Here is a 26,916-nt window from a genome sequence, read left to right on the forward strand (position 1 = left end):
TGAACCAGGACACATTATGTGAATTGATGAGATTCAAGACACAATCTTCTCTTAAACTAGGGAAAGAAAGAGGTGAGGATATATTTTGTTTAACTGGATTAAAGAGTGAGAAAAAAAAGCATTAGAAGAAAAGGAATAACTTAAATGGAATGTACACTATATTATGAAAGTTACTGATCTAAGTCATATAAAGGAAAAATCATTTAAGATGTTTTGGACATATTGTGTCTGTACTGGAAGTCTGTTAATATTAATTCTAAAATATATCTAGGAAGTGCAGCTCCAAAGTGTAGTGAACAGGACACTGGAAGAGCTTACAATCGAAATAGATAAAATTTAGGCAAAAGAGTAGAAAAGGCAAGCAAAAGCAGAGTGACTGAGTAATTATGTTTGATAAATGTTTTGTTAGTTAATTTAAAAAAAAAAATAACTAAAAAGGTAAGTGAGCTGGATTAAAGAATTAGGAGGTGAGACATGAATGCAGAGGCAAGGAACTGGTACAGAAATCTCCACCAATGAAAACAAAGCAGAAGAGATTTGAAGAAATCCTATAGTTGTGTTTTCTTCAGGAGCCCAGTGATCTAAGAATACTGAAGTAACAAACAGTCTGCTTAGGATTTTCCCTCCTCCTACAAATTGAAAGTTGAGTCTCATTTCTCAGTATCATTAGCAACAAGCAGAATCATAACAAATTACAATTAGTATCTCAGATGATATTTATGATTATCACCCTCTTCCCAGGTATGACTTTTTCTAGGTAACATGATTTTTCATTAATACAATTTGTTAATTGCCTACACAGAATAAGGGTTGTTGACTGATGTCTTCCTACCTTCTCTGAATATGCAATAGTTCCGAGAATAGAAACCTTGCCTACTGCTACTAGTTGGCACATTTCTAAATTCCCTGTTTTTACAAAGATATTAATGGGACTACTGCCTTCAGCAGTATTAATACAGAAAGCTGGAGAATGGATAAAAAACTTTAACAGGCCAAAGAAAATCTGTTAATCTTTAGTCTTTTGAACACTGTATCAAGGTTGGAAACAATATAGGGTCATTTTGCTAGGAGAAAAGGCATTATCAGACCTTTTGAGGGCTGGGAAATGAAGAAAACCAAAACTGTTTACACAGAGAGAGGGAGAGCTAGGCAGAAATACTTCCCACAGTTTCTCACCCTTTACAGACTGTAAAGAACCTATGGCAATACTGAAGTTGAAGTCCAACTAACAGACATTTTTCTAGAGTAAAATCATAGAGATGGTAGCCATAGAAGGCAATCTCAAAATATACATTTTTCGAAAGGCCTCAGAATGCAGCTGTTAAACAGCATACCATAACACTAGAACAATTTAAGAACGAACACCATATATAAACTAAAACATAGGTGTTTAGGGTATGTACACTGTAAGAAGCCAAACTATAATTGGGGCAGGACACCAAAACTCACAGTTTATAAACCCAGAAAAGGCGATTGTGATCACCTAGTCTGACTTCATCACTACGGTTTCTGTTTATTTTCTAGGAATGTAAAGGGTTAACTGATTATCCAGCTAGCATCACCCTTACCAGGTGATGTTTACCAGGTAAACGGTTAACCAGATTAGACCCCTGCCTGACACAGGCAGGGATCTGTTTCAGCTTGGCTGGCTCTACCACGCTGCACCACGGGCAACGGGCACTCCAGGCTGGCTGGGCTGGAGCAGCAGCAGCAGCAGCTCCCTGCTTGTAATGCGCCCTGTTGGAGCAGCCTCCCACACACGATGCAGAGGCAGATTTGGCCTAAGCAGCCCCTGCCTCGCCTAGTTGGAGCAGCCAACAGTCTGGAAGATCTGGCTGGCCAGCCCCCTCCTGCATCACGTGGATCCTACCTGCAGGATCCCCTGCCTGCAGGATCCCAGTTAACCTGTTAAACGAAACGTTTAACTTTTTAAATAGGCTATTGCATCCCTATTATTTACTAAATTAACTTTAGAGTACTTTTTAAGACAACCAAAAACAGTTATTTTCTTTTTCTTCAAATAGATAAATTGTAAATAAATGTAATAGTATAAATGGAACTAACTAAGATTTTAAGGCAGACTCTCTTGACTGCACGATCAGTAAGGCAGAGAATTATACCACTAAAGAGTGTCCTAAATACTCATTTAACAGTCATCTAGGATACACCAGAGTTCTAATAGTTTAAACCGAATCTTCTATTCCAGTTTCCAGAAAAAATTACCAAACTATTCTAAGCCAGTAGGAGGCTAAAGGGGAGAGGGGTGGTGGTGTGAAACATTTTTCCAAAATTCAACAAATAGTAAAGTTAATTTGTTACACAGGAGGATATTTTTTCTCTTATACACAAAAGATTAACAGATCTATGCAAGAACTGCCATAAGCAAGCTAACCAACCCTAAGCATAGACCAGCTCTCTCTCTAGCACTGGAAATGCTGAATTTTAAAAATATTAATAACATTTATATAATGCTTGTACTCAATTGTTAATTGGACATATTGCCCAGTCTCATTTTCAAAGCTATGTACAATGAACTAACCTGCAGATAAAATGATTCTGCAAAACATGACAACAGACTGTGCATTTTAAACCTTTTCCTGCTTTCTTGTGTGCGTGTATGGGCGTGCGCATGCATGGTCCGTTCTTGATGAGAATAATATCAACACAGAGTGAAGGCAGCAATTTCTCCAGAGTGAACTTCCCCTATTCTGAGCCAGAGGAAATACTAGGAATATAGCGAAGCCATTGGATGGAAAAAGAATGTAGTCTGTGCCTGACTACCAAAGGAAATCTGCTAAATCTGGATTTGTGGCAACATAAAACATAGAAATTCTTTAAAAACAGGATACTTGTGCACATAACTCCCTGTATGCTGCTTGAAAATTCATTTTGAAGTGTTAAACTCTCAATTTACACGCACACACTTGCACATTAGTAGCATTCATATCTATTTAAATGCTACAGCCAAGAAACTCTGCACATTCACCAGCTCTGCTTTTCTGTAAAAAAGGCTGAGAAATTGGCATCCAGTCCAAAAGGACGCTATCACAAAATATTTACAGAGGGATTTATAGGCCATGCACCAAAATGCCAAAAACCCAATGAAGCCAAACCTGTTAGAGAATCTGATTTTGCACATTACAATAAGACAAAAATAAACAAATACGCATAAACTCATTCATTTGCTTTAAAATTTGGGCCTTATTTGACCTATTATATATTAGAATAATTCAGTGTTAAAACTTTTAAAATAGACTGAAAAGTAAAGCTGATGCTAATACCTTGGGGGTTGGGCATTTTGGCCATTATAGTCCTGATAGTTTTCCTTTCATTCAATAGGAAATAACAAAGCTTCTAAGCTATTAAGACCCCAGTGAAAAAATCAGTTTTATATGACAAAAGAGAAGATTGAAAAAAAATCATGGGTTGTTAAATTTCATGATTTCCTACTGTGGAAGCTACTTCATGATGTGCTACTATTTTACGAAGAATACAGTACTTAATTTCCACATTTGCTTACTACTATTTACACACACTTTGCAGCCAAAGAAAAGAGGAACAAGTCTAAAGCACAGAACTAAAAACACTTCTAAATGTGCTGTATCATTAAAATCAAAACAATCTCCAACAGGATATTTAGCTGGATACTTATTATTGGAAACCTGGTCTGATTTGGGAAACAATTATTTAAGCACACCAGTAAAGATACTCAAGGCACTATACTCACCAGTATGAATCTTCTCGTGTCTCTGTAGCAGGTACTTCTGTATGAAACGCATGTCGCATTGACTGCACTGAAATGGTTTTTCACCTTAAACAATATAATTCCATATCCATAAGTTAATAACTACAATCTGTTGTTTCTGATGATTATTTTGAGGAATAAAATAGTTGTCTATAAGAAACAAGCATCTGAGCGAATTCCAAAATATTCAAATACCAAAAACTTTATTCCTATTAACTATATGGCCTTCCAAATTCTTCCCATGAGTCACATCAACACAAACATAGAGGAGTTGGAGCTGAAATGGCTGTAATTTCCTCAAGAACAAGATCAATCATGATGCTAGATTAAGTTTGCATTTGGGCTTCGGCAAGCTATTATAATGATAAGTATACTTTTCATTTATCTGAACCAGAGATACCTCAGCAGGCATCTAGAGCACATTTTACAAATGGGGTCAATTTTGGCACTTAGGCTACAAGACAACTCGTTACTTTCTGATAAAGAAAAGAAACTTTGTAAACAGTTATAGCCTCAGTTTAATGAATGTATGTTGATTTTTTTCTGGTGTTCTTTTGACACTTTGGTGCATGGAAATGCTAAGCTTAGATGCCAAGTTACCTACACTTTTAGAAATGAAATTCTCATAGAGCTGAAAACATTTTAACTGTGTGTAAACAGATCTTTATATTGAAGAAAAGACAAGTGAAGTCAAGCAGTACCTGTATGAATGAAGACGTGTCTTTGTAAATGGTAGTTGGTTCTAAAGGCAGCATTGCAATGTTCACAAACATGAGATTTGGGGGTTTTCAGACCAAGCGATCCATCCTCATTTATTGTAAGGATCTATTTAAAAAAAATAAAGTTTGTTCTCACATTTATCACTAACCATATTTTATTAACTACAAAATCAAAACATAGTATCCATTTGCAACGCAGAAAATTCAAATATTTCAAATAAAAATAGTGCCACCTTCTATAAAACTACATCAACAGGATTTTGGTTTTACATTTGCTACAACTGCCTAGTCCACACTTATGTATCACCCATTGTCTATCACGTAATGAACAAAAGCAACTGATGCAAAATTAGATTGCAGCTTCCCTATTCAGAGTGTAGTCATTTAAATGTCAGTGTTTACCTGTTGTGAAGGAGGTAAAGTAACCAAACCACCTTTGGAAACAGAGCCATGGATGATCATATTTTAAAGTAATACAGGTTGAATTTCTCTAGTTCGACACACTGGGGGCATACCCAGTGCCAAACCTCAGAATTTGCTGAACCACAGGAGGTCATTATTGTCTGGCAGTACTACCAACATTTCCACTGCTTACTGTGCTCTTAGGGTAAATTAGAGCTAAACAACAGCACATAACACTGAGAGCCACGGCTGGTGGCTGTAAACAAACCTTATCGGATCACAAGAAACTTGACCACACCCATGATAAGTGGACATCCCGCTAATTAAAATCATGCTGGACCACCGGACTGAGAGTGCAGACGAGAGAGGTTCAACTTGTAGTTCTCAAACTTTTTTTTCCTCATGACTCGGTTGAAGGAAATTGTTGATGCCTGCAACCCACCATAATTTATCTTTTGACTAGAGTGCAGACTCCAGGGTGGGGCTGAGGAAGAGGAATTGGGGGAAGAGACCCTCAGAACTGGGGCAGGGAATCGAGTCACAGACATACCTCTCGTGGCTCCCAGTTGCAGGCACCACCACTCACTCCCTTTGGCTGGTACCCAGCCATGGGAGTGAGGAGCTGGTTCTCAGGTGGGAGCAGTGCACAAGGCTAAGTCCCCCCAAGACCTGCCTAGTAACAGGATCTGCTGCTGGCCAATTCTGGGGTGCAAAGCAGTCCATGATGTCAAGATAGGCAGGAAGCCTGCCTTAGCACTCCAACTGATCACCAGATCACACAAGCAAAGTGACCCAGTGCATGACTTTCCATGACCTAGTACTGGTTCATGACCTGTACTTTGAAAACCATTGCTTTAAATAATAAGTTGAATGCTGTATGATCTTTGTGGGAATAAAGCAAGAATATATGATTTTCAAAATATATAAAAGTTTAACCCTAAGTAACCATATAACCTGTTTGCTACTGCACATCATAATAAAAATAAGATTGGCCTAATAAAACTGTGCTTCTGTCCAGTTACATATACAATGCCAGTACAGAAGTAATTTTTTTATGTTTACTTATGTTCCATTATATTCCTGTTAAGGATATAAATATCAGTTAAAACAGTTAACCAGTTAACCAATTCAAATTATATAATTTAACCAGCTAACCATTAACCAAGGTCACTTTGGCAAATCAGCTCAGGGCAGTTGAGTCTAGAGTCCTGTCCCAATGGTCAGTCACAGTGGGGGCTGCTCCAGGCCAGCCTGCTCCAGCCTGCATGGCCCACCATGACCAGGGCCAGGGTCTCACTGACCGGCCAGTCCGCCATGGCTGGGGCTGCTCCAGTAAGCATTTTGGTAAGACTAATGTTTACCAAACGTTCACATCCCTAATTCCCTTAGCCTGGATTTCTGATTCTTTGATATACTGACACGGTACAGTACGTAGCAGACTTTTATTTCAGTTTTGTATGCTAAGCGAATCACAATACAACCTCCCCCAGTAATCGGTAATACCTTGGATCCCATCTAACTCGTTCATCCTATGGAGCCCTTCCTCACTTAAGACTATCCCTTGAAAAGGTCTCCCTGTCAAATTCAGCTTTCCACTTTCACTAACGATGTTAGGGACATAAGCAACTAGTCGACTATCCAATAGGCATTTATCGGACTCAACTTGTCACTTCCTCCCTCTTGCTGCCTCTATCGGGGGAGGCTTAAAAGCTGGTTCCCCCAGCACCATATCTGTGGGAAGAAGGGGCAGGGGCACAGCAGGAAACTGGAGGTTCTTCTGCTTTTGAAATGTAGCACAAGCTCTTGCGACATTTCAAAAGCGGAAGCCCTGAGGGGAGCTGGGGACTCAAACAGTCTCCCACTGGCCTAGTGCTCCCAAGGGTGCTTTGCTTTTGAAATGTACAAGAGTCCTCCTGTAGCAAGCTGCTCTTGCTATATTTCAAAGGCAGAGGTGCCCTTATTGACTAATCGAATAGTCAATGCAAATTACATCGACTACTCTATTAGTTGATTAATCTAATTTTAACATCCTTAATTGATATCATAGTAATTTTTTTTAAGATGCAAGAATTTTTTAAATACTAGGGAAAGTTCATTTTCACACTATCCCCCATTTGATATGTCAGTATAGTTTTGCTCACACTTGCCCCAAAATAGCACCATTGGGAGGAGACGACCAGCAAGAAAATGGCAGCCTGAAATTTTCAGATTTTAGGTAATTGAAAAGTGTTTTAATAGTGTGTTACAACTAGCGATGTAAAATCCAGTTGAATTGGTTAAATGTTTAAACGGTGCTGATGTAGCTCCTGGCCATGGCTGCCCTTGCTGGCCCCCATGTAGGTGGGGAGCCAGCAGCCCCGCACGGGAAGCCTGGCAGGACTGGAGCAGCACTTCACCCACAGCTGGGCCATAGGCAGGGGGCTGCTCCTGGGATACCAGTAACCATTACCCGGTAAACACCACCATTAAGGATGATGGTTACTGGGTAATATTTTAACTAGTTACCCATTAACATTCTAGTTATAACAAAATCATCTCAAATAAATAGTAATGTTGTTGATTGATTGGTTAACTGATGCGATTAGCCCAAAAAAGTAATCACAATTATCACACTGTTAAACACTAGATACCAAATGAAATGTATTAAATATTTATTTCTACTACAACACCGAATGCGAAGTGTAGAGTGCTCATGTCATATTATTTTATTGCAAATATTCCAGCTTCTTATTTACAATGTCACCTGAAAATGGAACAGGTCTTGGATGGCACTTTACAGCCAGTGTTACAAGGTATTCACATCCCAGATATGCTAAACATTCATATTCACCTTCATGCTTCAGTCACCATCCCAGAAGACACGGTTCCATACTGATGACACTCATTAAAGAAAATGCATTAGTTAAATTTGTGCGTGAACTCCTACAGGGAGAACTGTACATCTCTTGCTCTGTTTTACCTGAATTCTGCCATATATATCATGTTGTAATAGACTTGGAGGATGACCCAGCTCACGTTTAAAAACACTTTCACTGCAGGTTTGACAACACACAAAGAAGATACCAATGTGAGATTTCTAAAAATAGCTACAACAATTGACCCAAGGCATAAGAATCTGAAGGGCCACCCAAAATCTGAGACGATGAAGTGTGGAGCACACTTTCACAAGTCTTAAAAGAGCAACATCCCGATGCAGAAATTATAGAACCTGAATCACCAAAAAAAAAAATCTAGCTTCTGGTGGTGGCATCCGACTCAGAGGATGAAAACAAATGTGTGTCAGTCTGCTCTGCTTTGGATATTTATCTAGCAGAACACATTAACAGCATGGACATATCTTCCGAAACAGTGGCTAAAGCATGAAGGATTACATGAATTAGTGCATTCTAGCACATAAACATCTTGCAAAGCTGGCTACAACAGCACCATGTAAATACCTGTTCTCACTTTCAGGTGACACTGTAAACAAGACGCAGGCAACATTAGCTTCTACAAATTGTAACCAATCTTATATGTCTGAGCAATTGGCTGAACAAGGAGGACTAAGTGGATCTGTAGGCTGTAAAGTTTTACACTTTTTTGAATGCAGTATTTATTTTGTACATAATTCTACTCTTATAAGTTCAACTTTCATGATAAAGAGATTGCACTACAGTACCTGTATTAGGCAAATTGAAAAACATTGTTACTTAAATTTTTTACAGTGCAAATACTTGTAATAAAAAATATATATAAAGTGGGCACTGGACACTTTGTATTCTGTGTTGTAATTGAAATCAACATATTGAAAATGTAAAAAACATCCACAAATATTTTTAAAAATGGTATTTTATTATTAACAGTGCAATTAATTGTGTGATTAATTTTAATGGCTTAACAACCCTAATAAATAGTGATTAGCACTCTAACTATAAAAACAAAGCAAGCGAAAGAGCTTCTTGCTGTGTGACTGCTGATAAACTCAGTATTAACTGTTATAGGATCTACTTTGAAAAATGTTCCAATTTTACGTGCTGGTTCTGCTATAGTAGACCTCACAGACAGTTCAGGGGCTGATCTAGCACACACACTTAAAATCAATGGGGTTACTTACATGTTTATCAACAACTACATGTTTGCAGGGGCCTTATAGATCTGTTAAGTCCAATGCTTATAAAATTATGTTCTGTAACAATATACTTCTACTTAAAGCACTGCCAGATATAAAACTATATTTTATAAAACAATGACATTTCATCACATGTATTATGTATATAATTGACATTTTAAAATAACTGTGATGAAAACAAAAAAAAACCATTTTCTTCCTTTTTTGCTCTAAATTTGAGAATCTTTAATTTATTGGGTTGTGGCTCCCCTTAAATGAAGAAAATCAGTTGTGCCAATGCAGTTTTGGCAAAATGTAATCCAAAAAATAATGGGGTAAAAATTAATTAGAACTATAGATTTTTCAAGTAGACAATTAATAAATGAAAAATAGTACTGAAAATATTTCAGTGTATTTACCTCCACACTTAAAAACTCAGCTGTTGGGCTGAAAACAAATCAAGACCAATATTCTGGGATTATACCAATCTTTCTGTTTTTCCTGACCTCCCTATTTTTATGAGCCAATAAAAGATTGATACAAAACTTCTCAATGATTTTCTTCAAACTTTTTCAATCCCACTTCATGTCAGGGCTTCTATGTGGCTCAATCTGAGTGTGTGCAGCTCAGTGGGGGATCCTGGTGAGGGAGGAATCTGGATGCTGCCCATCTGCCCAACTTCCATGTATCATGACATGCCCCCCCCTGCTCACCAACCCACTGTACTTAGCCCTGCTCGCACCACAGTACAGAGCTTCCTGCTCCCAGGAGAGATTTCTAGGATTGATCTGACACCCAGCTGCTCTATGCAGGGGAGTAGCACCTCTACAGCCATTGTCCACTTCCTCACCCAGAATTAACTAATGTCCGTTGGTGACCAGGGCACCCCCAGACACACACACCAGCTCCACCATAACTTCTTTCTCTCCTGGCTCTCTGGACAGACTCTAAAGGGGAGGGATAAGCACTGGTGCAGCTTCTCTCTTTAGTTCTCAAAAAAAACCCATTTTTCTGCAGAAAGCAAAGAGAATCTGGAATGGGAAGGGGGGATATTTCTGCAGGGGCGCAGCAGCACAGAATATATACAAAGACACTTGAATTTTAAGAATGCTCTTTACCAGCAGCATATTTTATTAAATTTATGGATGAAAACTTTTTAAATTTTCAAAACAGTCATTTTAGATTTTCTTTTAAACTCTTCTCAATGCACAAGGCACACAATAATGCTCAGACTCAGAGAAAGGTACAACTATTATTAGATAAACATAGTGCAATGATTTATAACTTGCCTACAAAACTACTGACTCATAATTTTTAAAAAATAGTTTGAAAGAGAACTGCCTGGAAAGATAAAGAAGCACTTGGAAAAGGGGAAAGCGATCAGGAATAGTCAACATGGATTCACCAAGAGCAAGTCAGGTCTGATACCTTGTCATAGAAGACAGTCAGGTTAACTGGCACTGTGGACATGGGGAAGGCAGTGGACTGATATACTTTTACTTTAACAAGGATTTTGATGGCGTCTTCCACAGTATTCTTGCCAGGGAGTTATGGAAGTATGGATTGGATAAATGGATATTAAGGTGGACAGAAAGCTGGCTAGATTATCAGGCTCATCGGGTAGCAATCAATGACTTGATGTCTGGTTAACAGTCGGTATCAAGCAGAGTGCCCCAAGAGTTCGTTCTAGGGCTGTTTTTCAACATCATTATTAATGACCTGGATGAAGGGATGGACTGCACTCTCAGCAAGTTTGCAAATGACACTAAGCTAGATAGAGGCAGATACGTTGAAGGGTAGAGATAGAGTCCAGAGTGAGCTAGACAAATTGGGAGGATTGGGCTGAAAGAAATCTGATGAGCTTCAACAAGGACAAGTGCACAGTTCTGCACTTGGGACGGAAGAATCCCAAGCACTACTATAGGCTGGGGACCGACTGGCTAAGCAGCAGTTCAGCAGAAAAAGACCTGGGGATTACAGTGGATGAGAAGCTGGATATGAATCAACAGTGTGCCCCTTGTAGCCAAAAGGCTAATGGCATATTGGGATGCATTAGGAGGGGCACTGCCATCAGATCTAGAGAAGTGATTCCCCTTTATTCGGCATTCGTGAGACTACATCTGGAGTACTGCATCCAATTCTGGGCCCCTCCCTACAGAAAGGATGTGGACGCATTGGAGAAAGTCCTGCAGATGGCAACAAAAATGATTAGGGGACTGGAATACATGACTTAGTGGAAAGGATGAGGTATTTGGGCTTCTCTACATAAGAGAAGAGTGAGGGAGGATTTGATAACAGCCTTTAACTACCTGAAAGGATGTTCTGAAGAGGATGGAGAGAGGCTGTTCTCAGTAGTGACAGATGGCAGAACGAGAAGCAACTGTCTCAAGTTGCAGTGGGGGAGATATAGGTTGGAAAGTCAAAAACTCAAAACGTAATAGTAAAATGTTTTTAAGTACTGTACATCAGAAGCAGGAAGCCTGATAAACAACCAGTGGGGTCCTTGGATAATCGAGATGCTAAAGAAGCACTCAAAGATTATAAAGTCATCACAGAGAAACTAAATGAATTCTTTGCTTTAGTCTTCATGGATGAGGATATTGGGGAGATTCCCAAACCCGAGCCATTCTTTTTAGGTGACAAATCTGAGGAACTGTTCCAGATTGAGGTGTCAATAGATGAGGTTTTGAAACAAACTGACAAACTTAACAGTAACAAGTCACCAGGACCAGATGGCATTCACCTAAAAGTTTTGAAAGAACTCAAATGTGAAATTGCAGAACTATTAACTGTGGGTTGTAACTTATCCTTTAAATCAGCTTCTGTATCTAATGATTGGAAGATAGCTAATGTGACATCAATATTTAAAAAGAGCTCTAGAGGTGATCCTGGTAATTACAGACTGGTCAGTACCAGGCAAATTAGTTGAAACAATAGTAAAGAATAAAATTGTCAGATATATAGAAGAACATAATTTGTTGGGAGAAAGTCAACATGGTTTCTTTAAAGGGAAATCATGCCTTACTAATTTACTAGAGTTCTTTGAAGGGGTCAACAAACATGTGGACAAGGGAGATCTAGTGAACATAGTGTTCTTAGATTTCCAAAAAGCCTTTGACAAGGCCCCTCACCAAAGGCTCTCAAGTAAAGTAAGTTGTCATGGATAAAAGGGAAAGTCCTTTCATGGACTGATAACTGGTTAAAAGACAGGAAACAGAGTAGGAATAAACAGTAAGTTTTCAGAGTAGAAAAAGGTAACTAGTGGGATCGGCCAAAGGTCTGTCCTGGGACACATCCTATTCAATTTATTTATAAGTGATCTAGAGAAAGGGGTACACAGTGAGGTGGCAAAATTTGCAGATGATACCAAACTGTTCAAGATAGTTACAACTAAAGCAGACTGAGGAGCTTCAAAAAGATCTCACCAAACTAAGTGATTGGGCAACAAAATGGCAAATGAAATTCAATGTTGATAAATGTAAAGTAATGCACATTGGAAAAAATAATCCCAACTATATATACACACAATATGATGGGGACTAATTTAGCTACAACTACTCAAGAGAGAGAGAGATCTTGGAGTCAGTGTGGATAGTTCTCTGAAAACATCCACTCAGTGTTCAGTGGCAATCAAAAAAAGCAAACAGAATGTTAGGAACCATTAAAAAGGGATAGAGAATAAGACAGAAAATATTTTATTGCCTCCATATTAAAAACCATGGTATGCCCAAATATTGAATACTACATACAGATGTGGTGTCCTCGTCTCAAAAAAGATATATTGGCATTGGAAAAGATTCGGAAAAGGGCAACAAAAATGATTAGGGGTTTGGAATGGGTGCCATGTGAAGAGAGATTAAAAAGACTTGGACTTTTCATCTTAGAAAGGAGAAGACTCTGGGGGTATATGATAGAGGTCTATAAAATCATGACTGGTGTGGAAAAGGTGAACATGGAAAAGTTACTTATTCCCACAATATAAGAACTAGGGGTCATCACATGAAATTAATAGGTAGCAGATTTAAAACAAACAAAAGGAAGTTTTTCTTCATGCAGCGCACAGTGAACCCGTGGAACTCCTTGCCAGAGGATGTTTTGAAGACTAGGACTTTAACAGGGTTCAGAAAAGAGCTAGATAGATTTATGGAGGTGAGGTCCATCAATGGCTATTAACCAGGCTGGGTAGGAATGGTGTCCCTAGCCAGTTTCTCTGGAGGTGGGTGACACGGGAGTGATCATGTGAGATTACCTGTTGTGATCCCTCTTTCAGTGGCCAATACCAGATTCCCCAGTCAGCAGACAGGATAATGGGCTAGATGGACTTTTGGTCTGACCCACTATGACCATTCTTATGTTCTATGTTGATATTAGGAAAAACTATTTTACTAGGAGGGTGGTGAAGCACTGGAATGGGTTACCTAGGGAAGTAGTGGAGTCTCCATCCCTAGAGGTTTTTATGTTCCTGCTTGACAAAGCCCTTGCTTGGATGATTTAGTAAGGGTTGAGCCTGCTTTGGGCTAGAGGTTGGACTTGATGACCTCCTGAGGTCTCTTCCAATCCTAAGATTCTATACCAAAGGTTCACGTTGCTAAAACAAGCTCAAAGAAACACTATCAATACCTTATATCAGTGGCTTCCAACCTTTTTTATACAGCAGACCGGCAAACCCATTCATAAACTATTGGCGGACAAGGAACATTTTATTTTTAGCAAATAATGATTATGCAAATATGTAAATAAAATAATACCTGTCTGCCAACCCCCTCACCCCATCCTGTCACTGCACATCCCTCTGCCTCCAACCCCAAAACTCCCTGAACCTGTCTAGCCAACCTTGGTACTCTGTCTCTGGATTATTAAACTTGCCATCATCTGATATTCCCTATATCCCACTAACCTCATTACCTCACAAGTCTGCGTTGCCAAGCCTGTCACCCAGTGCCCACTATCTCCCACTTCCCAACACCCCCTGCTGCCAACTTTCTTTCGCTGGCCACCTCTGTCTTGCCTAGAGCCTATCCTGCATCCACAGGAACTACCAGAGTTGGCATGCTGTGTCCCAGTGACCCTGACTTAAATTGACAACTTCCCATTTCCCTGGATCCTGCCCCACTACCCCGGTGTCCCTTGCTCCACAAACTCCATGAATACCTGTTGTGCCAAACTCTGATCCTACCCCACTGACCCTGCAACTGCCTGTTCCACAAGCTCTGAGGCCTTGACCCTGCTCAGATGCCCTCAGATCTGCTGTCCCGTGAGACAGAATCATGAGCTCTACCACACCTGGCCCCATAATCTGTGACCCACTACAACCCACCCTTCTTGCCCTTTGACCTCTAATCCCTGCCCTCCCTCAGCCCCAGCCCTCCCCCCTTTAACTCCTAGCCCAAACTCTGCCCCTTGCTCCCCAGTACCTAATACCCTTTGACCCCCAACCCAATGCCCTTTGCCCATTTAACCTCTGATCCCTACAGCCCATGCCAATACTCTCTTTCCCCATGACCCCACCACACCCCCACCCAACCCTCAGAGCCAGGCTACATTCTCTAGGGAGTGTGGTCATTATTGCCATGGGGGCAGGGGAATCAGCCACTGGCAGTGCACCCCTTCCCTTCTCCTTTACGCCCACTCCCTCCCCAAGTACATCTCACACCCCCATGGGTAGAGGCTGGGTGGAGGGGGAGCACGCTAGCTTACTTGGGTGGGAGGGGGGCGGGGAGCACCTCCTGCTCTGCCTCCTCCTGCTGCCATCTCAGCCCCAGCACCACTGCAAGGCAAAAGCAGCTGCCAGAGCTGAAGCTGGCTGCTGTGCAGTGCATCAGGGGGCCAGGGTGAGCCCTGGCCCCCAGAGCCACTGCGAACAGCGGGCTTCAGCTGGCAGCCACTGTGGCCCCGCAGCCAACAGTTTGTGGCCTGGCACCATTCCAAGAACCAGCGGTTGGGAACCAGTTTTCTCTGGACTCTGGAAAGCTCCAAACTTGCACATTTAGGCTACATGTACACTGCAGAGCTATTTCAGGATACTGGAAGTATCCTGAAATAGCTATTCAGTGTCTTTAAAGCAGCCCTTTATTTTTAAATAGCTATTAGTACAACAGGTGTACTACTCTGGCATCCCTGTAACCCTCGTTCCACAAGAGTTAAGGGACATTTCGGAATAGCGCTTTATTTCAAAATGTGGCACTGTGAAATTACCTTGAAATAAGCTACGCAATATTGCATAGCTTATTTCAAAGTAAGGGTGAAGTGTATGCGCACCCTTACTGTGAAAACAAGCAACTTCAGACATAACTACTTCAAATTCTAAAGAAATCCAAGTCATAGCAAATCTACAGGTCCTTTTCAAGCTTGGTTTCTTCAAAATTAGGGTCTTACCTTTGCTGGTGACCGCTGTTTTCTTTTCTTTTTTTTCTGCAAATCTACTGGCTCTCGTATTTGTTTTTTGTCTCTCTTCTGTTCAGATGCATCAGTAAAGGTAATTTCCTGCTTTACACTGATCTGTTAAGATACCAAGTGCCAGTTTCAGGGAAGGTCCTAATTATCAAAAAGCAATTTCTCATTTTCAAATGACAAACTGCTGAAAAAAAGGCTAAGATTTTTGCAGAGGGTATTGTCCCATGGTTTCATTCTTTTACAACATTTACAAAAGGGAGCAATCAATATATTAAATGCAGAAAGGACATAATTCTATTCATATTTACAGTTTGCTGTACCCTCTCAACTCATCAACATAATTTAGGGTTTTTTTTCTGACCTTTAAGTATATCTTTGTGATTCCTAATGCTTACCAAAATCTCTCAGATATGCATATAATCACTCTTTTTAAAAATACATGTATTTTTTTTTGCCAATCATATTACCAATGGCAGGATTTAACAGAAACAGATTAATTTACTATATATTTGAGCTAAAAAAATTAAAATACAGTTAATGAATTTTTCCCAGTAATATTTCTTGATCGAATGTCAACTTCATTAAAGATCATAGTGTTAAATATTCCTGATGTGTTTTCTAAACTATCAAACAATCTTTTATCTCCAGTTAAAGGGAAGCTCTCCGAATTTCCACAGTTTTTTTAACAAAGCTCTAGTTGAGAAAAACTATTATTTCTTTTTACACTTATATAACTCGTCTTTTTAAATCAACACTTCAATAAATACCCAAACCGAAGTATGCAATTTTACATAGTAATAATGTAATGTTACAAAACAATGCCTATTTTCAAATGTGTCTTCTCCTTATAGTGAATGGAAGACACTATTAAACACAAAGGAATACAACATATGGGCATCTACAAAGTGTCTCATGTTCAACCTGCAGCATGAATGCAAGCAATACCTGTCAAACGCTAAATTTCTATACGAGATATACTTTAAAAACATGTACAGAAATGCTTCAGGTTGCAAAATGAAAAAAAATGTCCAGACATGGACCAAATGTGCTATTCATAAAACAAATAAATCATGCAGGTTGGTCCTTCTAATACTATTACTTATCCTAGTTTATATTTGTTCTTTAATATTTATTATTTTGTGATTTTAAGTGTTTAATGTTAACCAGTCAATTCACATAGTAACAAAGCCAGTATAACTATCAATTTTTTTTTTACAAATAGATGCTTATTATAAAAATGGAATACAACTGGGTGAAACTCACCTTGATGCACATAACCTACATAAAGTTGCAATACACCCTTTAAACAGACTTAAGCTCATGAAGCTTAATTTAAATGAGATATAGGTTCTTGTAGACCCTCTGAAATGAATTTCACCCAATCATTAGCTAAAAACACTTTCATAAATAGCATCTTATTAATATATATTTTTATAATCAAAATGCAAACAGCTCATAATGTATTCCTAACAACTTTACCAAGCCATCCTTCCTAAATGAGTGTGCAGTATTTCATGAAGAAAATGCTTACAGGAACATTGACTGCATACTGTAATCCTTGAGGAAGTCTCTCTTGAGCCTCCATCTCTTCATCGTTTTTTACAGTCTCCTCATGGACCATGAGTTCATCATGTGAAATCATCTCTTGCTGGCGAAGCTCACTTTCTTGTAAGACTTCATTTGATGAAAGAATTTCTTGATGTGCCATAGTCCGGTCTTGAAGCACTGCCTCTTGCCGTTCCCCAGACACTGAAGATTGGTCAGATATTGCACCCATCCCTACCATAGCCCTGGATGACTGCATTTGGTCTATGCCACCACATTTAAGAAATAATCCTCCAAGTTTGTCTTCAATATTCATGCTTAAGTGCAATAGCCTACAAAGAGAAGTATAACAGGTGAATATTTACAAATGGGGAAGTTATTAAATTTCTTTCTTCAAACATTTTTTTAAAAAGTTTTACAAAATATAGTCCACAAAACATCTAAATATCTTTCCTGTAGGAACTGTCCAGGGCTTTCAATACTTCATCTTTCCTGGAATAAGCTAAAGAGGATTACTTACAAACAAACAAACAAACAAACAAACAAAACACACACTCTCTCTCTCTCTCTCTCTCTCTTTCAAATAAGATGTAGTTTAGTATCTTTTTGCCAATATAATGGGTTAATAGTTATATGAATTAATAGCCAAAATGAACTTAAATATATTTCCTACCCTTAAAGGAAGCAAACTGCTTCAATTTTTTAAATTTTCTGCCTCTCTTCCCCATCCGCCCTCCCTCTTTAGTGCCTAATCCTTCTCCTGAAGTGGCCTCCTTTCACTGTGCTCTCTCTTCTCTACCGCCTCTCTTTATGTGCGCTGCTTCTCCTGTCACAACTGCCTCAGTCTGTCAGAACAGTTTTCTCTTCACAAAGGAAAGAAGGAAGAATGTTTAGGCTTTTCTTGCTGCTGCTGTTGCTGCATGTGAAGGAAGAGGAGTAATTAAACATACTTACAGATGGCTGATCACCTCCACATCCACTCAGACACTAGAGTATGAGTCAGGGTGTATGGGTTTAGATACTTCCCCCACTAATAGTGCAAAACTTGGTAAGAAATAGGCAGTAGTTCAGCTTCCTCCATTCCACCTCAGTTAGGCCTGGTCTGAACTAGATGTGGCTAAGTTTGACCTAAACTCCCAAACAATGAATCCATACCACCAAGCCCATTCTGTCGACTAAGTCGATTTCAGTATCCTGCTTTCACAAGGAGTAATGCTAAATTTGACTTTGCATGTCAACTTTACTGCAGTACAGACACAGCACTGTGAAATTCGACGTTCTTGGCCCCCAGGTGGTGTCCCACAGTGCCCAGCTGTGACCACTCTGGCTAGGACTTTCAACTCTACTGCTCTCCAGGTGAACAGGAAAAGCCCCAGGAAAATATGAATCTCATTTCCTGTTTGGCCAGCATAGCAAACAGACCTCAGAGCAGGCCGCACACCTGACCAGCACATCTATGAGTTCCCAGGGTTGTAGACGAGCACCAGTAAGGAACATGCAGGAGATTCTAGATCTCATTGCTGTCAAAGAGGAATCTGTTCTCACGGAACTGCAAACCAGCAAAAGATACGCAGATATCTATGCCAAGATTGCAAAGGGCATGGAGGAGAAAGGATACTCCAGGAGTCTAGAAAAGATACATCTAGCAGTACTGAATGAAAATAAAGGAGTCATACCAAAAACAAAAGGAGTCAAATGGATTGTCAGGATCTTTGCTGAAAACATGCAGCTTCTATGAGCAGATGTATGTGATCCTTGGGGGGAACCGACCAGTTTCCCTAGCCAGTCGGTGGATTCCTCCCAAGACAATCTTCAGACAGTCTCATAGCAGCATGGAGGACATTGTGGATGAGAAAGAGTAGGAGGAGAATACTCAGTTAAGCAAGCAGAGCCACCAATGTCACTGAGAGCCAAGAACTTTTTAGAACTTCTAGGGGAGACAATCCCCTTCTAGGGTTACAAGGTGGTTAAAAAAAAAAAAATACCAGACGCAAATGATCTCAGATGGGGGGGGGGGGAGGGGAACCGGCCAGGAGGATGTGGGGGTGGGGGAGCAACTGGTGGGAAGGAGGGCTGGCGGGGGGGGGGGGCGAGGGAGGTCAGGAGCAGCAGGGCTGGCTAGGGGAAATGGGAGGGGGGTCGGGGGCAGCAGGCCAGGCCAGGGGAGATCAGGGGGCGACCGGCCGGCAGGAAGCAGGTCTGGCCGGGAGGGGATAAGGGGGAGTGGAGCTGGTCGGGAGAGATTGGGGGGGGGGGGGGGGAGAACCAGCCAGCAGCAAGCAGTGTTGGCCAGGGGAGATGGAGGGGGGGGGGGGAAATTGGCTAACGGGAAGTGGGGCTGACCATGGGAGATCGGGGCGGGGACCAGCCAGTGGGAAGCGGGACTGGCCAGGGGAGAGAATTGGCTGGCAGGGTGCAGGACTGACCTGGGGTGCATGCAGATCCCAGGGCGCTGCCCATCCCGCACACAGTCCTGGCGAAGCATGAGTGAGTCTGGCCCAGGGGATTCCATCCCGCCCCGGCCCCAGCCCCACCTCGCGTAGTTGCGTTGCCTGGTTGGTAGACATGCTCATGCAGCGTGAGCGTCTACACCAGCCAGACAGTTCGCAACTACGTACTGATACTCCTAATAATAATAAAACTTACCTAATTAGAAAATACCGGACATTTTGTGTGTCCGGTATTTTCTTAATTTTTTCCTCAGACAGAACCCTCAAATACTGGTCTGTCTGGTTCAAAACCGGACACCTGGCAACTCTATCGCTTTCTCCCAGGATGTCTCACAGCCAGGCACTGGTCCCAGGGAGGATACTTCTGGTGAGTTTACATTTTTTATCTTGCTAAAAGTAGTTTAAAGCAATCAGGTGTGATTTGTGGTGGCCACTGTGCCCACACAGTGGGGGTCTGTAGAACAGGACCGTGGGGGAAGTTTACAGGCAAGCACACTGAATGCAGGCAGTTGGGGGCAAAGATGTCAATATGTGTTCTATCTATCGCTTACTAGAGTTAGGGAACCCCATTACAGCAAAGCCCTCCACTACAGGTATATCTAAACTACATCCCTTTTTCGATAAAGAGATGTAAATTAGACGTATTGAAATTGTAAATGAAGCTGGGATTTGAATTTCCCATGCTTCATTTACATAATGGCATCCGTGGCTTTTTTATTCCGAAAAGCGGATTTTTGGGGAAAAAAAACGCAGTCAAGATGGGGATCGTTCGACAGCAGCCATTATTTAAATGAAGCACGGGAAGTTCAAATCCCAGCTTCATTTACAATTTCAATACGTCTAATTTACATCCCTTTATCGAAAAAGGGATGTAGTTTAGATGTACCCTATATCCCCTGCATTTCCCATAGTCGCTACCCTCCACAACACAAGGGTATTTGATTGCCTTGGCTAATTCAATCAGCAGTCTCCACTATAGAGTTCCTCACTCAGAATTGATTCCCAACTTATACTGATCGGTAGCTTTTTTGCATTGCAAGCTTACACAGGGCAATTGCCACTCGCTTCTCCACTGTCAGAACAATTCTCATTCTTGTATTCTTGCACTTGAGGGCAGTGGAAATCAATTCGCAAACTTCCATTAAAGTGGCCTTATGCATTAGGAACTTTTCCAGGCACTGCTTATTGTCCCATGCCTGCATCACAGTGTGATCCCACCAGTCTGTACTTGTCCGACAGCATCAGAACCAGTGTTCCACTGTGTACAGAGGATCCAATGCTGATGTGCTTTGCAGAAGAGCATATTCATGGCCTCCCGAGATTCATCCTCGTTCCAGCAGACCCTGGATATATTCCAGCATTAGATGTACCACCGTTAATATCGACACAATGCAGGAAGTTTCTGGAGAATGTTGGGGATAACTTCATGGTATAAGTGCTGAAAGAACCGACATGGGGACATCCACAGCTTGAACTGCTGCTCACAAACAGGGAGGAACTAGTTGGGAAAGTAGAAGTGGGTGACAACCTGGGCAGCAGTGATCATAAGGATCCTGACAAAAGGACGAAAGGAGAGCAGCAAAATACACACCCTGGACTTCAGAAGAGAAGACTTTGACTCCCTCAGAGAACTGATGGGTAGGATCCCCTAGGATGCTAACATGAGGGGTGAGAGGGGCCAGGAGAGCTGGAAGTATTTTAAAGAAGCCTTAAAGGGACACACACCCCTCCCCGGACAGCTGCTTCTCTGTTTCTGCTGCCTGCTTGCCAGCCTCTTTGGCAAAGCAAAGTTTCAGCAGGGCCTGCTCTGTTTGCCCTGTGCTTTTTGGGGACAACACAGCTTTTTCCTTTTTGCTGTTTGCCATGGAGCCCGAGCTGCCCCTGCACAGGCGACAGCCCCACACGGTCATGCTGCAGTTCCTGCCTACTTGTTACTGCTGCATGCGGACACTGAACTCCTCCTCATGTCCCTCTGCATGGCTGCGGCTGCTCCAGTCTGGCTGCCGCGCCCCACCATACCCAGGAGGTTCTGGAGGCTGGAGACCAGTTCGGAATGGTGGGATCGGCTGGTCATGGAGCAGTGGGACGACCAACAGTGGCTGCACGACTTTAGAATGCGCAAGGCCACCTTCCTTGAGCTCTGTGCCTGGTTCACACCTGCCCTCCAGAGACGTGACACCCATCTGCAGCCCGCCATCCCTGTCCCAAAGCCCTCTGGAAGTCGGCCACCCCAGACAGCTACCGGTCAGTGGCCAACCAGTTTGGGGTGGGGAAGTCCACCGTTGGGTCCATCCTGATGCAGGTAAGGAGCTCGCGGGCTGCAGTCCCTGCCCAGGCAGGGGGGAGGGGAAGAGAGGAAAGGGGAGGGAGTGCTGGATAAGGGTGACACTCGGGGGGGGGGGCTGAGGACTGTAGGGGGTGGACTTGGGGTGGGGGGAAGGCCTGGCCCTAGTGGCTGGTGCAGTCCCACCCTCATACAGCCCTGCTGCTGGGGGGGAGGGGAGGGGAGGGGAAGGGGCACAGTCTCGTAGGGGATGGCTCCTGGGAGGTTGGGGGGGGGGGGGCGGCAGAGGGGAGGGTACCTCCCAAAGGCTCACACAACCCCTCTCTCATTCTCTGTTCCGTGTGTTTCTTTGTCTCTTTCTGCAGGTCATCCAGGCCATCAATTCCCTGCTACTGCGCAGAGTCATCCGTCTCCAAGACCTGGTTGCAACCATGGGCGGATTTGCTGCCCTGGGGTTCCCCAACTACGGGGGAGCCATCAACAGCACACATATCCCCATCCGGGCTCTGGAACATCAAGCGGCCCACTTCATAAACCGCAAGGGCTACTTCTCAGTAGTCCTGCAGGCCCTGGTGGACCACCGGGGCCACTTTACAAACATTTATGTAGGGTGGTCGGGCAGGGCACACGATGCCTGAGTTTTCCGGAATTCCAGACTGTGAGCCAAGCTGGAGGCGGGCACCTTTTTCCTACGCTGGGACTTTGCAGTGGGTGAGCACAAACATGCCAGTGTGCATAGTGGGGAATGTGGCATACCCACTCATGCCCTGGCTAATGGAGCCCTACACTGGCCACCTGGATCCCAGCAAGGACCTGTTCAATGCCCGCCTCAACCGAGCCTGGATGTAGGTGAAGTGCGCTTTCAGTCATCTGAAGGGACGGTTCCGCTGCCTCCTCACCCACCTGGACGTCAGGGAGCGCACTATCCCTGAGGTGGTGGCAGCATGCTGCGTGCTCCACAATATTGTGGAGCTCAAGGGGGAGGCTTTCATCCCGGGGTGGGTGGCAGAGGCTGGTCACAAGGGCTGTGTGTTTCAGCAACCCCAGACAGCTGCCACCTGCCAGGCCCATCAGGCTGGGGTGTGCATCCGGGCGGCCCTAAAGGAGAGGTTCTCTGAAGTCCCCCAGTAATTGTCCCCAAGGCCTCCCCAACAGGGGCTTCTGCCTTTCCGCTCTCTCCCTTCCCCCTCTCCCCATCTCCCCTTGCCCGTTCCCTGACCTTCCAATAAACACGTCTGTTTCATTTAAAAACAAAAGGAGTTTTTTTTATTCAACATAAGAGAAGGGGGGCAGGAGGTATGTCTGAACTGGGAGAGGGTATCAGGACTGGGAGGATTAGTGGGGCTGCCTGCTCTGCCACCTCGGGTGCAGGGACGTGTTTGGGGTTGAGTGGGTCTGGGGACCAGAAAGGGTTGGACAGAAGAGGCATCTACAGCTGGGTCAGGGTTAGCAGGGGGGGCAGGAGGAAGGGCCATAGGCATCACTTGGGGAGGGGGATGGGCATTGGGAAGGGAGGGAGCAGAGGCATGGCATGGGGAGGGAAGAGAGGCATAGCAGGGTGGGCAGACGGATGGGCAATGGCCATGGGGGGGGGGGGGGCAGAACAATGGAAGGTAGGAGCAGCGGCATCAGGCGGGTGTTTCCCCATGCGAGACAGGACGTTACAGATGTTGTCACAACGCAACATCATCTCAGTCCACACATGCTCCTGCCACTCTAGGTCAGCACTGAGCCTGCGCGACAGAGTGTCGTGAATGTCGTGCATGACGCCGACGTGTTGCTGCATGAGGTCCTCTGCCATTCTGGCCTGTCTGTGGTTCCCCCGGATTCTGACAGGTGGCTGCAGTGGTGGTGGTGGCTGGGCCTTCCATCCCGGCTGTGGAGAACACAGAGAAGGGAGAGACCGTCAGTGCTCCCTGCACACACATTCCCTGAGGTTGTGCCCTCTTGTGAGAGTGGCGACTGCACCAGTCCGCGGCTCGCAGAAAGGAGATGTCCCGGTGCAAGGCCATGTTTGGCCTGCACAGCATACCGTGTCACCCGATGGGGCCAGAGGTCTGTGATGCCCTCTCCTTTCCCCCCCAAACACACACACCACAGCCAGGCAGGCAAGGGAAGTGCGCGGCCACAGTGGGATCCCCTCATGGGCAGCAGAGGAGCCGCGAGAAGCCTGCCCTCCCTGGGGTCTGCACACACAGCTGCGGCTTGCTGGGCTATCAGTGGGAGCGGCTGCTGCCTTGCATGTGCAGGCATGTCTGTGTGCAGCACTCTGGGGTGTGTGGGGGGTTGTGCTTGCGCCCTAGTGCGCCCCATCTTCCCTAGGGACAGGACTTGTATGGCCATACATGAAGCTAGCAACAGGCTCCCAAGCATGTTGAGGGGCTGGCTGCTATGGCCGCGTGCCGCACCCTCCCGCTGCATGTGGATGCCCATGCTCAGACTGCGGCAGCATGTGCTGGCTTAGCAGCCCACGCGACACTGTGCCCCCTGTGCACCCACCTCCCCCCAACACCCCCCCGTGTGGGTGTGTGCGCGCCAACGTACCTGAAGATCTTTCCCAAGCCTCCTCGGAGGCCTGGAAGACGTCCAGGATGGCAGGGACTGGCTCCAGGGACAGGGTGATGGTCCCACTGTCCTCATTCTCCTCCTCCTCCGTAGGAGGCTGAACCTGCCCCTCCGTCTCGGGGACGGGCTCCGGGAGCTGGAGTACGGGCTCCTCCAAGCCAGAGTCCACCACGATGGAGGGGGAAGAGGGTTCCTCCCTCCCCAAGGATGTGGTAGAGCTCAGCGTAGTGGGGCAGGTGTGGAGTCCTGCTGTTGAGCGTGCCCTGCGCTCCCTGGCCTTTATGTACCCCTGACAGAGCTCCTTCACCTCTGCCCGGACTTGTTCCATGGTCTGCACATGGTGACCTCACTCCGCCAGGGGTATGGCCAAGTGAGAATAAATCTCCGCATTGCGGCGGTTGGCCCCGGGGGGATCCTGCAGGGACTCCTCTTCACCCCACAACTCGAGGAGGGTGACGGTTTCAGGGCCATTCCAGGTGAGGCACGCTTTTTGGTCCCCTAGTGGGTCCTGTGACCCCTGTAAGGGCCAGGGGGGTCTTGGGGAGCTTGCTGGGAGGCCATTTGTGGCTGAAGCAGAACTATAGAGTTGTGCTTGACTTGGCCGGAGTGGCCAAGAGGCCATCTTTTTTTCCCCCTGGAAGCCAATCCTTGCACAAAACGCCCTCTGGAGCATCCACACTTGCCTTTTTGCGCGAGCCGTAGCGCAAAAAGGAGTTATGCCTCATAGAAGGGAGGTATACCTACACTGCAAAAAGCCTTCTGTTCTGTCAATTGACTAGATTTTCTTGCACAAAAGCGCGCTTGAGGAGTGGACACTGCGCGGGTTTTTGCACAAAAACGGTTGTTTTTGCACAAAAACCTTGTAGTGTAGACTTAGCCAGAGGTTGCTAAACACATTTTGGTGCAATGTTTGGATGTTCCCAGGCATGATGTCTATTCTTAGGGCTTCTCTACATGGAAAATTATACCAAAATGAACTAAGGTGTGAATTTAAACAGATACAGTCATAGCAGGGTAACTCCTTGCACTCAGGATCAGAGAGTTCTGGTGCCGCGGGATGCTGGGGGAACTGGGAGTCCAACTTGATGTGGGGGGGAGGTGCATGGTCCAGCTGGGCTGCGGAGGGTTCCATGGGAGCTGGCGTGTAGCTCAGCTGGGCTGTGAGGGGGAAGAGAAGGGGATGGGAGCCAGTGTGAGAAGCCAGGTGCACATCCCGGATGGGCTGTCCAGGGAGCCAAGAAGCCTGGGGGTAGAGGGGAATGCAGGGGGGCCACAAACGACCTCTCCTGGTCCAGCAAAATCCCTTGTCTGGGACCAATCAGGTTCTGAGGGTGCCAGACTAGGCAAGTCCCACCTATATTAAATGCTCAAAATTAACCATTAGAATTTTTGTACAGGACAAAATAAGGAAATATTCCTGCAATTCTTTATGCAAACTAAGAGAGATAGCAAAATTACCTAATAATGCTTTAAAAACTAAAAGTGCTTAACATGTTGTACTTTTATCCTTTGTATTAATACAACAACATTATAAGCAGAACCCTCCTCAGAAATTAAGAAAAGTAGCACTCATAATAAATTAATAGTTGTTGAGTTTTGAAATGCAAAGAAATTTACTTAACACAAATCAACACACACAAAGCTAACAGATTATGAAATCAGAAAATTCTAACTCTACAATATAACAGAAATACTCTTAAAACTCAGATCATCCAGCATATGCCCTGTGAATAACTGGATTGCTGAATTTCTGCCAATATAGGCCTGATCCTGAAAGGATGTACCTCTATGCTTAATTTAGTTCATTGTGAAAAGTCCCATTAAAATTAATAGGACTCTTCACAGCAGAACTATTTATACTGCATGTGTGAAAATCTTCAGAGGTTTGGAGCCACAGTCTAGAACTTCTTGCCTTTTCTAAATTCTGTATTAGTTGACCATTCAGAGTCACACTGTGATCTATCTAGAGCGGTGGTCCCCAACGCGGTGCCTGGGGGCGCCATGGCACCCGCTGGGACATTTGTGCGCACCCGCTGAAACATCTGGGCTGGCCCCGGTCTTGGCGCGCAGCACATGCGCAGTGCTGACCCCGGGCGCACAGCACATGCATGGTGCCGGCCCTGGGCTCAGGGCGCTTGGGCAGCCCCTACCCCCAGCACATGCGCGGCTACAGGCCCAGGGCGCAGCGCGCGTGCGCAGCCCTCACCCCCCGGGAGCGTGGCGCGTGCGCGGCCCTGCCCCCAGAAGCCCGGCACGTGCACGGCCCCGCGCCCGGACGCCTGGCAGCAACAAAAGGTTGGGAACCACTGATCTAGAGTGTATTCAATACTGAACACAAGTCTCAAAAGCTTTCCATATTACTCCAGCAACAAAGCAAGTTAAAACCACAAACCAGAGATGCAACCACATGTTACCTATTCAAAAAATCATGGATGGTCATAAAATATGCAACATTTGTTTACTTTCTGGAATGGAAAGCCCATGAATCTTGAGACACTGTATCAGCTTCTCTACAACATTAAACACAATATTTCAAATATCCATTAAAATTTCTATTACCCCATAGTTGAAATGAATAGAACGCATATGGTACCTGTGTCTTTACATTGTGAAACTTAAACATTAAGAAGCTCTAGTTTTACTGTAAGAGGGATTGTAGCACTGCCTATATTTAAGGTTGCCCATCACGTCTCTGTTTTGTGTTATTTTATCATTGCTAAATTGCT

The 26,916-nt window shown here is 44.0% G+C and overlaps 1 protein-coding gene across 3 annotated transcripts in view; it reads right to left on the bottom strand.

Moving 5' to 3' along the window:
• Positions 1-26,916, bottom strand: part of ZNF148 (zinc finger protein 148) — an 85,256-nt gene that overhangs the window by 35,647 nt on the left and 22,693 nt on the right. For all 3 annotated transcript variants that reach the window (XM_075933180.1, XM_075933178.1, XM_075933179.1), the window contains 4 exons: positions 16,878-17,223; positions 15,329-15,451; positions 4,447-4,570; positions 3,728-3,811 (listed from right to left, as the gene is read on the bottom strand). In XM_075933180.1, the coding sequence (XP_075789295.1) occupies positions 3,728-3,811; positions 4,447-4,570; positions 15,329-15,451; positions 16,878-17,223 (677 nt within the window). The remainder of the gene's footprint in view (positions 1-3,727; positions 3,812-4,446; positions 4,571-15,328; positions 15,452-16,877; positions 17,224-26,916) is intronic.

Source organism: Pelodiscus sinensis, chromosome 7, assembly GCF_049634645.1.
Source record: "Pelodiscus sinensis isolate JC-2024 chromosome 7, ASM4963464v1, whole genome shotgun sequence".
Classification (NCBI taxonomy): domain Eukaryota; kingdom Metazoa; phylum Chordata; order Testudines; family Trionychidae; genus Pelodiscus; species Pelodiscus sinensis.